The sequence below is a fragment of the Aquarana catesbeiana genome, linkage group LG12 (genome assembly GCF_042186555.1).
Source record: "Aquarana catesbeiana isolate 2022-GZ linkage group LG12, ASM4218655v1, whole genome shotgun sequence".
Taxonomy (NCBI): domain Eukaryota; kingdom Metazoa; phylum Chordata; class Amphibia; order Anura; family Ranidae; genus Aquarana; species Aquarana catesbeiana.
Genome location: NC_133335.1, coordinates 91,941,312 through 91,957,664, shown reverse-complemented (window position 1 = coordinate 91,957,664; position 16,353 = coordinate 91,941,312). Strand labels below are relative to the sequence as shown.

Sequence of the window (16,353 nt, the reverse complement as noted above, 5' to 3'; positions counted from 1 at the left end):
GGAGGAGGATTGTGTCAGTATGGAGGTGGAGCCTGGCACTCAGCATCAGCAGCAGTCTTTTAAGGGATCATTTACAGTCCCAAGAAACACATGACCTTGTACATGGCTGGGAGGAGGTGGCTGCGGATCATGTCATCCTTGGTGACCCAGAGGACTCCGGACCGAATGCCTCGGCAAACCTACGCTGCATGGCCTCCCTGATCCTGCAAAGCCTGCGGAAGGATCCTCGTACTCGTGGTATCAAGGAGAAGGAACAATACTGGCTGGCAACCCTCCTTGATCCACGTTACAAGGGTAAGGTTGTGGACCTTATCTTGCCGTCGCAGAGGGAGCAGAGGATGAAACATCTTCGGGAGGCCTTGCAGAAAGGTCTGTGCAATGCGTTCCCAGAGACTGGGAGGTTACAAACTCCTGTTTCTGAACAACGTGTTGCTGAGGCTTCGGTCAGTCAAAGAAGGAGAGGTGGAGAAGGTGGCCGTCTGACCGATGCGTTCAGACAATTATTTTAGTCCGCAGCCCCAAGGTATGATCGGTTCCAGCAACCATCACCAGCGTCTGTTTTACATGGTGCAGGAATACCTAGGGGCAAGATCTGACTTTGACACCTTCCCCACCGAAAATCCTCTGGGTTACTGGGTCTTGAGGATGGATCACTGGCCAGAGCTTGCACAGTATGCAATTGAGCTACTGGCCTGTCCTGCATCCAGCGTTCTTTCGGAACGCACATTCAGTGCTGCTGGAGGCTTTGTAACCGATCACAGGGTGCGTCTGTCCACCGACTCAGTCGATCGACTGACCTTCATAAAAATGAATCAGTCTTGGATCACCACCAGCTACCAAGCACCTGATGCTGATGTAACCGAATACATTTTTTTGAAATGTCAGATCCCTTCAAAGCCTGGCTATGCTGATGCTGAGTGACTATCCTGTTATACTGAGTAATTATCCTCTTCCTCCTCAATGATCATGATGGCTTGTAAGAACATTTTTGGTTCTGGGCGCCGCCAGTCCCGCCACCAGTGCCTAAGGCCCAACTTTTCAGCCCCTGTTTAACAGGGGTGTGTAATTACAATTTTTGATGCAATTCTTTGCAGCAGGGCTAGTTCCTGCACTCCAACTAGAGTATTTGTGAGGTGTTGCAGTGTTGTGGCACCAGCACCAGTGCCTAAGGCCCAATTTTTCAGCCCCTGTTCAACAGGGACATGTAATTAGAATTCTTGATATAATATTTCACAGCAGGGCCCGTTTCTGCACCCACCAAGAGTATCTGTGAGGACTTAGTGTTGTGGCACCAGCACCACCAAAGGCCCAATTTTCTGCCCCTGTGCAACAGGGGCATGTCATTACAATTCTTGATCTAATATTTCACAGCAGGGCCCTGTGAGAGCTTACAGTATTGTGGCCACAACAACACCAGAGGCCCAAATTTCTGCTGAGTATATAGGGCAGGCCCCTACTTTCAAACATCCAACTTACAAACGACTCCTACTTGCAAACGGAAGGAGACAACAGGAAGCGAGAGAAAATCTACCCCTAGGAAGGGAAATTCTCTCCTGTAAGAGTTAATATGGGAAAAACGTTTCTCCTTTCCACTGATGCTTTATCACCAATCCTTGTTTCACAAAAAACCCCAACATTTTCAAAAAAACATATGTCATTGGGACAAAAAGTGAGGTGAAATCTTCTGAAGAGGAGCACAGACAGCAAAACAAATGTCACAGGGGTGATAACCCTTCCCTATGTTTTCCAAAAAGCTTAAAATAGATTTTTTGGCTGGAGCTACACTTTAAAAATGTAGCAGTTAAAAATTACAAACAGATTCTACTTAACAACAAACCTACAGTCCCTGTCTTGTTTGCACCGCCTGTATACTGCTGTCCAGAGTATATAGGGCCTGGGGGCCCCACGCCTTTCCTTTTTTAATTTGGGTGCGGGGTTCCCCCATAATATTCATACAAGACCCAAAGGGCCTGGTAATGGACTGGGGGTACCCATGCCGTTTGCCTCACTGATTTTCATCCATATTGCCAGGACCCGACATTACATTAAAGCTGCAAGCAGTTTTAAATTACTTTTTTTCCTTTAAAAATGACATTTTGTGCAGTGACTGTTCTAAGCACAGGAAACACACGCCACTTTACAGGCATACTATAGACACCCCCCCAGGTACGATATTTAAAGGAATATTTCACTTTTTTTTTTTTTTTTTTCTTTAAGTATCATTAAAATCACTGCTCCCAAAAAAACGGCCGTTTTTAAAACTTTTTTTTGCATTGATACATGTCCCCTGGGGCAGGACCCGGGTCCCCAAACCCTTTTTAGGACAATACCATGCAAATTAGCCTTTAAAATGAGCACTTTTGATTTCAAACGTTCGAGTCCCATAGACGTCAATGGGGTTCTAACGTTCGTGCAAATTTTCGGTCCGTTCGCAGGTTCTGGTGTGAACCGAACTGGGGGGGGGTGTTCGGCTCATCCCTAATTAGCACCAGGAGACATGGAAGAATCCAGGAATCCACCTGCACAGGGTTTACCAGTGTTCTGGCCACAGATTTCAGCGTTTTAGCAAACTGCATTCTGTGTGAATGATCTCTTCTTCTAATTTCTACCTTAGTCCTGACATATAAATGCAGCAACCTGCTATGTGAAATATTTAATTCTCTGCTCTGAACCTGAGGGGCAAGGACCAGCTCTGGACAATTAATTGTTGTTCTTTTTTTTTATTTGCCTTTAGCTACCTTTTTGTAGCCTTGACAAAAATGTATTCTCCCTTTTGATGTTTTGTGTCAGAGAAACAAGATGGCAGAAGCAAAGGATAAGGCAAGTTATTCGGTTCAATATTATGGTTAACCCCATAGTCATGCATGGTGATATCCTCCTGTCAGGTACTTGTGTCCTTGGCAACTTTTGCATTTTAGAAGAAATTATGAACACTACCTAACCTACCTGTTACTTTTGCTTCTGGTCCTACAATTGCTTCTGTAGCTAACAGCACTCTGACTCTCTGACCTTATTAAACACTAAAGTTCCTAACAAATACTTATGGGAGTGAGTGAGAGGCTAGAGAAGACATGTTCTCCTTTTTAATACTAGGCGGGCCAAAAAAGTTCTGGTTTTGATGCACGTTATGCTGCTTGAGCTGCTTATAACAATTGATTCTACTGTGGACAAGATACATGCTTTCATACTAGCAATGGTCTAGCACAGTGTTTCTCAACCTTTATTTCAGTCAAGGTACCATTTTAAACCTATGGACAGTCTTGAGGCACCCCATTCTAAAATGTAAAAACTATTCTAATAGTTTTAAATAATGCAGCAACATCCACATAAGTAGGACACCCAACATTATTGTGAATTTATTCTTCCAAAGCAAATACACTTTTGCAAACAGGTACTGACTAATATTCCAATGTTTCTCTCCCCCCCCCCCCCTCAGTTTTTCTCCATCACTCAGCTACAGTATGTGACCCCCAACACTGATGGAGAGAGGCAGGAGAGGGATACAAGGATGCTGTGCAACTGACTGACATCCTCACTATCAACTGATGATGCTATATGTCATTAGGACGCCGGCAGCTAGAAGGTTGTGATGGTGCACAATGAAAATCTGTGGTTTTGTGTAACTAAAAGGCAGGCTTCATCCACTGGCTGCCTTGGATACAAATTTTGGGCAATTTGTAGGCATTTTTCCAAGGCACCCCTAAAGAAACCTCAAGGCACCCTGGTTGAAAAAAGCTGGTCTAGCACATTACTGTGAGAGGTTAAATTTTCCTTAGGCAGTGCATGGTCTTCCAATGATTATAATTTTATAAAATGGTACGAATTAAGAAAAGTTGAAATGAAAACTTAAAGCTTTTTGTTCCCAGGGTGTGTTTGACGAAAATAACTCTGAAATCTTGGGCACAGACAGCAAAACAAACCTTACAAGGGTGTTACCCTTTTCCTATGCTATCCAAAAAAAAAGCTTACAAATATTTTTTTGAGCTGGAGTTACACTTAAAAAATGCACCTGTTCCAACTTACATCCAAATTCGGCTTAAAGTATTACAAAACCCAGGACCTTGCATTCACTATATCTGGTCTCCCACAGTACACAGAACATGCAATTATTTTAGTAAATATAAACTGTTAAATACCAGCATTACATAGCAGTCTTGTGATATCTATCAGTGTCTGGTTAAAGCTTGTAGGAGGAGTTTTCATTCTACGCTGACTGTCCTTTGAGGCTGCAGGACCCCTGACCCTCTGTCTGAACAGTGCTGATTTGCCCTGTGCTGATGTCATGCACCCTCCCAAGATAAAAAATAAACTCTAGCAATACACACCAAACTGAGCTAGTGCAGAGTGACTCCAAAGGCTCTACTATCAGGAGATGATTGGGGACAGTGGAAGAAGGGCAGGATCAGAGAAGACAGGATCAAACAGCCTTTTTACACAATGCAGAGGATTAACCCCTTAGGTTCCACAGTGAGTAGAACAAGCATGCTTTACTGCATATACACACTGATTTTACGGTTGTGGGTTTAGTAACATTTTAGGGAACAAACCTACAGATCTTGTTTGTAAGCCGGGGACTGCCTGTATTTGGCTAACTGCTGAAATGATTTGTAGAATGGGTCCCAAACAGGCAGGCATCCTCAGAATCTCATACTGTCCAGGAGACATGCGTTAAAATGAACGCCTTCAAGGTGAAAGATCTTGCCCCAGAGCCAGCTCACCAGTCAAGATTTGCCAGATACCACTGGGCATAATTTTTGATTGCAATTCGCTTGGTCACAGGAATGTGGATTGGAAACATTGTTGTAATATACCTATTGGAGGCCTCTGCTGAAAAAGATCAAACTTGTGCCTAAATGAGGGTCCTCTACTCTCTCCGGTCTGTGCCAGAGCACCCTTGGCATGGCCTTCATATTGGGTGTATTCCCTTTTTTTTGTGTGTGTGTGTGTATATATGTGTTTGTGTATATGTGTGTGTGTGTGTGTGTGTGTGTGTGTGTGTGTGTGTGTGTGTGTGTGTGTGTGTGTATATATATATATATATATATATATATATATATATATATATATATATATATATATATATATATATATATATATATATATTATTGTGTGTGTTATTTGGGTTAGTTGTTGACCAGTTTTTCTGTATTTTTCCTGAAGGGAAACTACAACTATCTAACAACAAATTAATAGTACCTATCCATCTCAAGGGTGTACTCCCTATATATTACTCCTATACTAACTGAAAGGTTATCCCAGATTTGTAACGAGTTAACGGTACCCATCTATCTGAGGGATTTATTCCTCCCATTATACCAATCTATACTAACCTCTGCCGGTACTCTGCATTCCACACGCTCAGACACGCACATAGAGCCCCGTGGGAGCAATAGCAAATTGAAGTCAAACCATGGACACAGATAATGCATCACACAATTTTATTTCCGGATTCAGTATCTTAAATACAGTATATTATCAGGATATGCCTGGGCAATGTTTATAACATTAAACCAATTAACAAAAGTCCACCCATTGCTACTTTCATAGAATTGTTTATGGACATATGTATGTCACCCTTACCTGTAGGTACTGTAAATGTCTCCTAAACTTCCCCTTTTTAAGAGATATTTACTATATACACCACCACCGACGTCATCAGCGCATGCACTCTGAAGGAGCGATCACCCGTGCTGTTTCTTCAGGGTCCTGTTCTGTGACCAGCGGCTCCTGCGCGCATGCATGGGAGTGGCGTCATGGCGACTCTGGCCAATCACAGCGCCATAGCCTGTGGACCCAGAAGAAACACCGGGGAAGATGTCAGCCATCTCAGCAGCGTGTGAGCACCGTCGCAGGGCTTCGTTCTAAGTTAAGTATTTCATAATAAACTAGTATGCGATGCATACTAGCTCATTATACCTTTGTCTTACAGGTTTTTTTGGGGGGGGGGGGATTTACAACTTCTTTTAATAATACCTGTTAGTACCGTAAGTAATACACATGTTCTTAAAGTATATATTTGTGTATTATTGTACAATCTTAAAGTTAATCCGAGGCACACTGTCAGCATATTTGTGATTTACATTCTGTAAACATATTCTGGGCGTATTGCCAGACTGTCTGTGATTTATCTTTCTAGTTTTCACGTTCAGTATCATCTTTTCTATGATAAGTCTTGTCAAATATGAGACTGTTCAGCTAAAAGCAAATGTTAAAGAATCACACTAAGTTAAGTCACAGTAAAGCACAAAGTAAGGCCAATATTATGGGGGGGGCTTTACAAGACCCTTAAACTCTGTACCCCTCAAAGGTCATTCCACTGCACCCAGTCTGGATAGAACCTTTCTCCAAGAGTTTTTGCCTGCATCTTGTTTCTAAGGAGCCCTTTGCCCTCTTCTGCAAATTCATTTGGCCTACTCATCTGCAGTCCAATAGGCAGATGGAGATCCCTGCAGCATAATTGGGCAGATCTTTTTATCCTGGGCAGAATTTGCTTGTAATAATCGTACCTCCAAAGCTATCGGGCAAAGTCTGTTCCTTATTAATTATGGAATTAATAAGGATATAGATATAGGATGCTTACCTATATTTTCCTAACTGCCTGTTTTTTTAAGGGTAACATGTTTTTGATTTCCACTAAAAATATTTACCTTTATTTACATTCTGACAAGCTTGCTCTTCAGTTTATCAAGCCCTTCACAGTTCCTCCCAAAGATAACCCAAAAAACCTATAAACTTAAGTTGCCCCATTCCTTTGTATCCACAACTCCATGTGTCTCTCCTCAGAATTATGATTCTGAATCAGTATTACCACACATTTCCCCCTCCTTGTCCTTTTTCATTGATGTGGAGGATGAGTACACAGTGCAGCAAATTCTTGACTTTAGATTTCTGAAATTGTTTGTCCTGAAAAGCCTATTGATCTGAGGAGCATTCTTGGGTCTTCAAGATGGACTTGCACGCTGCCTGACTGCTCAGATTTACAGCAATCAAAGAACCAAGGGGCCCTAAGAGAGGGGTTATTGTGATAGGTCAGTCCCAATTGGTCTGACCCACAGTTGCTCGGGCTTGCCGGTCTCCTGTTCTATCCAATTTTGCTCTTTGCTCTAACAGCGTGCATAAAATACCTTTGCTGTGTCTGCAGCTGTGTCAGTGACCTCATCTAGAACTTCCTCTTCCTGTGCTGCCTATTCTTACTGATTCACACCTCGTGTTTCATAGATGTGAGCTTGTGTTGTACTGTGGTTTATATTCGTTCTACAATGCCAAGAACCTCTTGTGCACCTGTGAACAATTTCTCGAAATGGCATATAAGGAAGCACCAGTGAGATTCCTGAGTAAAAAACAGTGCTTAGAGTTCCTTCGCTCTGGTATTTATTCTATGCTTATTCTGTGTACTATCCCTACTTCCATTTCTTTGTACATGCTACCTGTACAATGTTCTACACCTTCTGCCAGAAACAGAGGATCCATCTCCAAATCTGGTATATTACAAAATCCTGCTGAAACTTCAAAAAGCAAATAGTATTCATTTTAGCAGCTAGCCAGAGGAAAGAAAAATTATTTCCTGACGCCTTCATGGCAGCACACACTGGGTTGTGACTCCGCCCCCACAACCTGACAGGATTGGTCTATCTATAAAAGTTGAAGAGAGATGACCCCCACCATTCTCTTTTTTATCCTCACCTGACAAGATGGTTGGACATCGCAAGAGCCTCTTACCGCATCACCCCAGCAGGTTCAAGCCTCTCCTGTTTGGAAGTCCCTCTTGTACAGTCTCTAAAGGAGCTTCTATGGAGGGAGCCCCCACTCTGGTGGTCTCAGGGGCAGCATCGTGGATTATCTGGCACATAGTAGGCTTTAAAGAAGCTGAAGTATTGCAGTGGTCTCCACTTCTTTTCTTTTTCTTTCTTTTTCTTTCTTTTTCTATTTTCCTAATTCTTTCTCCCTCTGGTACCTGTAGTCCCACAGCGCTCTAGGCATGGATGATGGCCGCCGGCGCGTCCCGCTCCGCATTGCGCATGCGCGGGAGAATCGAATAGAGACAGCCTTCACGTTTGCCAGCTTCCAACATGGCGCCGGAGCCGTCACGGCGCTTCTGCGCATGCGCGAAGCGTCATTTTTGGCGCGACGGCGGCGGTATTATTTAAAAAAGGGCTCTGGCTTTTCAATACAGCAGCTTGCTATTCTGCTCGTTTTGGCTGACTCTTCTTGGCATCCTGAAACTGAAATTCCCTCTGGAAACTGGTAAGTCATTTTGATCCTTCCTGATTCATCGTTACAAGGGTATTTTTTATTTAAAAAAAAAAAAAAAAAGAAATAAGAAATTTATTATTATTATTATCTTGGCATAGATATATATGTATATTTTTGTTTTCCTCTTTAACCACATTCCAGACCTTTATTTCTGCCTACATTCTTCTTCTCTGCTCATGGAGACCACTGCCCAAGCAGACCACCCACGTCCTGTAAGGTAAGGGGCTGTCCATATGGTAAGTATTGAAGAGAGAAAAAAAGAGCGCACATCTTCTGACAAGACTTCTTCTATCAGTCCGTCCAGGTCTAAATCAAGACGCAGGGAGAAATCAAGCCATGCCTCAAGCAGAAGATCCCGCAGAAGCCGATCACGCTCCTCATCTCGTCACAGACACTCTCACCGTAGCCATTCTCGTCGTGGTCACTCACGCCACAGTCGTTCTCGACGTAGCCGGTCTCATCATAGAAGATCGCCTTCATCACGTCGCAAGCAAACCCAGCACACCCGTCCCGCAGCAAATTGCTGCTGGGTATGTGGCGCCACGGCTTTGCCAGATAAATTAGTATGTCGCTCGTGCTTCAATGAAGCTACGAAAGATAGAGAATTGGACGTCATAGAAGTAACTGACCTGATTCGGGAATCAGTCAGAGAATCTATAATGGAGTCAACTGCACCCCTGCCGGCCAGGTCAGAACCAGGTACCTCCATGGCTCCTCCTCGCTCAGCAATCGAAGTAAGGGCAGATCCAGAATCCCCTTCAGAGAGCGAAGACTCGGAAGTGCCAACAGGTTTTGACTTCACCTTGGTCGAACCATTTGCAAAATCTGTTAGAGGCCATAGGTTGGGAGGAATCTGAGGAAACACCTCAAAAAACGCGGAAATATTTTCCGAACCTGAAAAGGGATCCAGAAACCTTCCCTTTCATCGAGGAATTAAATGATTTGATCAAAGATGAATGGGAGAGAGCCGACAAGAGACCTAACCTAAACAACAGACTTGCAAAAATGTACCCTTTAAGAGAACCCAAGGTCTCCTCCTTAATTAATGCCCCGGTTGTGGATGCCTCTTTGATGCGTTTGGCAAGGCATGTCACCCTACCCATTGAAGATGCCGTCTCCTTCCGTGACGTCCTAGATCGGAAGATAGACCTAGAACTCAAAAAAGCCTATTCCACAGCAGGGGGCGCTTGCAGACCAGCAGTCACCACAGCAGCAGTTGGTAGAGCCATTTCAGGCTGGACTGTAAATATTGAAAAATCTCTTCAGGGAGAGATAGACTTGGAGAAAGTAATTACGTCTCTACAGGAACTTAAATTAGCAGGCGATTTTATCGCAGAAGCCTCCGTGGACATTATTAGGTGCTCGGCCCGGGCAATGTTAGCCTCGGTTATGGCAAGACGAGCTCTGTGGCTAAAACCCTGGGTAGCAGACGCAGCATCAAAAACAAATTGGTGCAGAATTCCCTACGATGGTTCCAACCTCTTCGGCTCCAAATTAGATACGGCAATTTCCAAGGTGACAGGGGGAAAATCTGGGCTCATTCCCTCTGACAGGAGACCAAAGAGACCAAGAGGTCCCGTTTACAAAGGTAACCTTCCAGAAAGGTACAGAGAAGCAAAAACATACAGACCAGGCAGAGAGTTTAAAAGAAACTGGAAGAACACACAGTCTTCTTTCCTGAGGATGCGGAAAACCAAGGCCACCCCTTGTACCGAACAACAGAAGTCCTTTTGAAGGTACGCCCGCCCATTCCCCGAGGGTGGGCGCCAGACTAAAAAGATTCACACAAATATGGTCAGAAAACATCAGGGATCATTGGACCAATTCTACGATCAAGTACGGTCACAGGTGGAGATTCCTGAACAAGATCCCCAGAGACCATTTTTTGCCAACAAAACTCCCGGCTTCTCAACAAAAGAGAAGAATCCTTCTGCAATACATAATGGAGCTAAAACAAAAGGAGGCAATTTTGGAGGTTCCACTATGTCAAAGAGGCAGAGGTTTCTACTCCCCTCTGTTTTTAGTAAAAAAGAAAACGGGGGATTTACGGCCAGTGCTGGACTTAAAAAGACTAAACAAAAATATCAAGTTAGAAACCTTCAAGATGGAGAGCCTACAGTCCATACTATTAGCAGTGAATCTAGAAGATTGGATGCTGTCCATAGACTTATCAGACGCCTATCTTCACATCCCAATACATCCTGCTTTTCAAAGATTTCTCCGCTTTTCAATCAATCAACACCACTTCCAGTTCCAGTGCCTACCCTTCAGCATCTCATCAGCTCCCAGAACCTTCACCAAAGTTCTTCTGCCTCTCATCGCATACCTCAGAGAAAGAGGTCTGAGAGTACATCATTATCTGGACGATATACTTCTAGCAGAAAGTCGCCAGGTCTTGATACAACACCGAGAGATCCTATTATCAACTCTGCAAAACTTTGGTTGGCTGGTGAACTGGCAAAAGAGCAAGCTTCAGCCCACTCAGAAGATGATTTTTCTCGGTGCGGAGCTAGATACCATCCTGAACAGAGTACAGCTTCCTCAGGAGAAAATCATGCCTCTGATTCAGAAAGTTCAGAGGCTAATCTCGGTTACACACTTGCCAGCCAGAGTATGTATGAGCATCCTGGGCTCCATGTCTGCGACTCTGCCCATGATTCAGTGGTCCCAATGGCACACAAGAATCTTGCAGAATTCTTTTCTGAGGCAGTGGAATGGAGTATCAATGCTTCAGAAGATCTACATACACAGGGGTGTGAAACAATCGATGTGGTGGTGGACACGACCCAGGAATCTCAAGAGATACAAATCTCTAGTTTCTCCACAGCCAGAGGTGGTCACTTCAGATGCCAGCCAGCTAGGATGGGGAGCTCATTACCAAAATCTAGCAGCACAAGGGCAATGGAAGTTTCAAGCCCAGGGAATAGTATCCAACATACTAGAGCTCAGAGCGGCCTTTCAGGCACTTCTAGCCTTCACTCCATACCTGATAGGGAAGAACGTGGTGATACGGATGGACAACAGAGTCGCTGTAGCATATATCCAGAGGCAAGGGGGTACGAGGAGTCACACTCTGATGCAGGAGGTACGCCCTATTATGGAGTGGGCTCAAGTACACCTAATAGACCTAAAAGCAGTATATGTCCCAGCAGCCCAGAACATGCTGGCCGACTATTTGAGCAGGGAACTTCTCTCCAACAACGAGTGGTCATTGAGCCAACGGGTTTTTTCCCTTCTTGCAACAACTTGGGGAACACCAGAAATCGACCTAGCAGCCACACCTGCGAATGCCAAATGTCGGAGATTCCTGTCAAGAGCAGCCTTCCCATCAGCCGAAGGGATGGATTGTCTAACCCATCCGTGGAATTTCAAGCTGGGTTACATTTTTCCCCCAGTACCCTTAATTGCGAGGTTCCTATCCAGGCTTCGGAAATCATCAGCAACTGTAATAGCCATAATTCCTTTCTGGCCGAGGAGGCCGTGGTTCACAACCCTACTACAACTCAGCCTACAACAACCGCTTCCTCTCCCAGTAACATCGGACCTTCTGTCCCAGGGTCAATTTCTACATCCAGCTCCAGAGAAGTTACACCTGACAGCATGGAAATTGAAAGGACTCGGCTGTTAGAGCAAGGATGCTCACAGGAGGTCATTTCTACTCTTCTTCAAGCTAGAGGAAGCACCACCAACAGGACCTACTCACAAGTATGGAATAGGTTTTGTTCGCTGGCTCGACAAAAAAAATGGAACCCAGTATCACCAGAACCTCCAAGTTCTAGAATTTCTTCAGTTAGGTATTACCAAAGGCTTAAGCTCTAGTACCCTTAAAGTCCAGATTTCGGTTCTTTCAGCTAAAACAGGCATTAGATGGGCACTACATCCTCTAGTGATTCAGTTCATGAGAGCCTGCTTAAAAATCAGACCTCCAAAGAAACCCACATTTCCACCATGGAATCTCTCTACAGTACTCGATGCATTATCCAAACCTCCTTTTTGGCCGACTGAGACAATTTCACTTTGGAACCTGACTCTGAAGGTAACCTTCCTTATCGCCATTACATCTGCGAGAAGAGTTTCAGAACTTAAAGCATTACTGATAACAGAACCTTACCTAGTCTTCTATCCCGATAGAGTGGTATTGAGGCCTTCGGAACGTTTCACTCCCAAGGTATCATCTTCTTTTCATTATAATCAAGATATCAACCTTCCATCCTTTATTAATAACCAAGGTGAACCTCATGCATTGGACGTTAAAACTATCATTACCAGCTATTTGGAAGCTACAGCCTCTTTCAGAAAATCAGATACTCTTCTCATAATTCCTCACGGTCCTAGGAAAGGTCATCCAGCAACTTCCCGAACAATCGCATCCTGGGTAGTCAACACCATTAAAAAGACATATTCATCTCAGCAGCTAGCCATCCCAGAAGGCATCAAGGCACACTCAACCAGGGCAGTGGCAACTTCATGGGCAGCATATTGCAGAGTTTCACCGGAAACGATCTGTAGGGCAGCTACCTGGTCGTCAACACATACGTTTACTTCTCACTATAAAATTGACTCTGCACAACTAACTACAGCGGACTTTGGCAGAGCCATTATTACAGCCAATTCCTCAGCTCTTTAGAATAATAAAACTTTAATTTGCACCCTCCCGACTGGCGAGTTATTTCCCAGTGTGTGCTGCCATGAAGGCGTCAGGAAAACGGAAAATTGTATACTCACCTTTCCGTAATTTTCCTTTCCTGACGCATCTTCATGGCAGCACACAGATTCCCACCCTGTTTTAAATGATATATACAGAGAATGGTGGGGGTCATCTCTCTTCAACTTTTATAGATAGACCAATCCTGTCAGGTTGTGGGGGCGGAGTCACAACCCAGTGTGTGCTGCCATGAAGATGCGTCAGGAAAGGAAAATTACGGAAAGGTGAGTATACAATTTTCCGTTTTCTTGCACTACCAAAACAACCCTAAGGCCCATGTCACATTAGATCTATTTTTAGGTCTGTCTAATTACCACAGTCTTCATGAGGTACATGAATAACCAAGTTTTGCTTGTACAGATAAAAAAGTACTCTCATTGGGTATCCTTTCCACAATCTTCACACAAGTTGAATATTTTATTAGACCTTCTTTTTTTTTCTGCATGAGGATAAAGGATCCCTCAGTGACCAGGTATAGAATCTGATCCTGCTACTTATGATGATGCGGCTTGCCCTTGAGAGTAGAGACCTTCAGCTGGCGATGATCCTTCTACCTGTCAAACACTTTCTGCGCTCTGAGGTGTTGAGGAGATCTATAAAGTAGGGCTAAGTGGATTCTTACTTTCCTAATTTAATACCCAGTGTTTATGTACTACTGGTCTAGACTTACAAGTCATGCATTCAATGTAACAACATTTCTTATGACCTATTAGAGGGTGTAAACTCTCATAAATGTCTGTCTCCTGAACCTCCTTTTCTTTTGAAACAGCATTTGGTATCCTGTAATTTCAAGAAAGAGGAAGAACATGCTTTGTGGATTGAGAAGAAGCCTGAGAAAGGTGTGTAGTTTTATCAATATAGTCAACACTACCAGTTTTAAGATTTATATTTAAACAACATATTTAACTGCTTAGGCCCCGGAAGATTTTACCCCTTTCCTGACCAGAGCACTTTTTGCAAATCGGCACTGCATCGCTTTAACTGACAATTGCGTGGTCGTGCGATTTTGTACCCAAACAAAATTGACGTGTTTTTTTTTTCTTTTTCCCACAAATGGCTTTCTTTTGGTGGTATTTGATCATCTCTGCGGTTTTTATTTTTTGCGCTATAAACAAAAAAAGAGCGACAATTTTGAAAAAAAAAACACAATATTTTGTACTTTTTGCTATAATGTATATCCCCATTTATTTATTTTTTTTTTTAAAGCGTTTTTTTTCTCAGTTTAGGCCGATATGTATTCTTCTACATATTTTTGTTAAAAAAAAATCGCAATAAGAGTATATTGATTAGTTTGCGCAAAAGTTATAGCGTCTACAATATAGGGGATATTTTTATAGCATTTTTATTATATTTTTTTTTTTACTAGTAGTGACGGCGATCTGCGATTTTTATCGTGACTGCGACATTATGGCGGACACATCGGACAATTTTGACACATTTTTGGTACTACTGGCATTAATACAGCGATTAGTGCTACAAAAATGCACTGATTACTGTAAAAATATCACTGGCAGTGAAGGGGTTAACACTGGGGGGCGACCAAGGGGTTAATTGTGTTCCCTAATGTGTGTTCTAACTGAAGGGGGGAGGGGACTGTGTAGGGGAGATGACAGATCGCTGTTCATACTTTGTATGAACACACGATCTGTCATTTCTCCCCTCAGAGAATCAGGATCTCGCCATGTTACGAAAGATCGCGGGAGCCCGGTGGTCATCGAGACCGCCGGGCACTCGCATCGGCTTCAGGGCGAGCAGCCGGCGCGCGTCCCTAGGAACCAACGTAACATAACAGCGATTCGCCTGCCTGTGCCATTCTGCCACAGTACAACTCTGGGGGCTGGTAGGCAAACGGTTAAAAATCTCAGAAGCAATGCTGTAAAAGAAGCTCTTATTATAAACCTTTTACTATTGACACTTTTTTCAGATGCTTGTAGTTCTGCGATCCAGAATTCTGTGTGTAATCCTTTCATAAAGACTTAAAAAATGTAAATATGGCTCAAATTCTTACCTGAATCAATCAGAATACGTTAATGCTTTCCTAGAGATATTATGAAGTTAGTTACTCTCAGTACAAGAACAAATGAAAGTAGAACTAATGGCAAAACTTTTTTTTTTTCAGTTTTAGACAGAGGGTAGATGGATTAGAACACTTTTTATTGCTGAAATTATTCTACCCACGTTACACATTCTTAACATTCTATAAATATAACAATCAAAATCCAAAGACCAGTTTATTACTTCTAGTGTCTACACTCAAGTGAAGAATTATATAGTTTAATAGCCATAGGCAGAAATGATCTCCTGTGGCGTCATCGGTGCATCAAGGTTGCAACAATCTACTGCTGAAAGTATCCCTCAGACTGACCAGCATATTGTGGAGCAGATGGGAGGAGTTGTCAAAGATGAAACATACATTGGACAGCATTCTCCTCTCTGCCATTGAATCAATCTCCATTCCAACAACTTTGCCAGCCTTGTGGATTAGTTTGTTGAGTCTGTGTCCGCCACCCACAACCTACTACCCCAGTAGGGATGGGCCGAACACCCCCCTTTCGGTTCGCAGCAGAACATGCGAACAGGCAAAAAAATTGTTTGAACACCATTAAAGTCTATGGGACACAAACGTGAAAAATCAAAAGTGCTAATTTTAAGGGTTAATATGCAAGTTCTTGTCATAAAAAGTGTTTGGGGACCTGGGTCCTGCCCCAGGGGACATGTATCAATGCAAAAAAAAGTTTTAAAAAACGTCCGTTTTTTTTTGGGAGCAGTGATTTTAATAATGCTTAAAGTGAAAAAATAAAAGTGAAAAAGTAAAGTGGCACATGTTTCCCATGTTTACAACAGTCAGAGCAAAATTACATTTCTAAAGGAAAAAAAAGTAATTTAAAAGTACTAGCGTTAGCGCCGGCTGCTATAATGAATTGTTGGGTCTCTGCAATACACATAAAAGTTATTGAAAAAAACGGCCTGGGATTCCCCCACAGTGCATTACCAGACCCAGACCAGGCTTTTATGTTAAGGCCTGGGGGGAATGCTGGATTTTGGAATAAGTGCTGTAGCGGTTCTGTGGGGGAGGTCAGTTGGTTGTTGCTTTTTAGGCCATCCCAAAGGGTGAATGAGTGTGAAAGTGTTGGGAATAGGATTGGAGGTCTCAGTTTCTTGGGGCTCCAGAGGACATAGTCCAGTGTGTGAAGGGGGACCGCCTGTTTCTCGATGTGTATCCAGTCGGGTTGTTCCCAGCGTGAATATACTGCCGATATGTGAGACAGGTGAGCTGCTTGGAAGTACCATAGCAGATTGGGAATGCCCAATCCCCTTTCTACTCTAGACCTAAATAGGACTGCTTTTGAAAGTCTGTGGCCCCCTTTGCCCCATATGAATTTGACGAGTTTGGC

The 16,353-nt window shown here is 43.3% G+C and overlaps 1 protein-coding gene across 4 annotated transcripts in view; it reads left to right on the top strand.

Moving 5' to 3' along the window:
• Window positions 1-16,353, top strand: part of LOC141114499 (uncharacterized) — a 121,727-nt gene that overhangs the window by 47,146 nt on the left and 58,228 nt on the right. For 2 of the 4 annotated variants that reach the window (XM_073608213.1, XM_073608211.1), the window contains 2 exons: window positions 2,791-2,820; window positions 13,728-13,797. In XM_073608213.1, coding sequence (XP_073464314.1) covers window positions 2,791-2,820; window positions 13,728-13,797 — 100 coding nt within the window. The remainder of the gene's footprint in view (window positions 1-2,790; window positions 2,821-13,727; window positions 13,798-16,353) is intronic. The other 2 variants (XM_073608215.1, XM_073608214.1) reach the window with 1 other exon arrangement.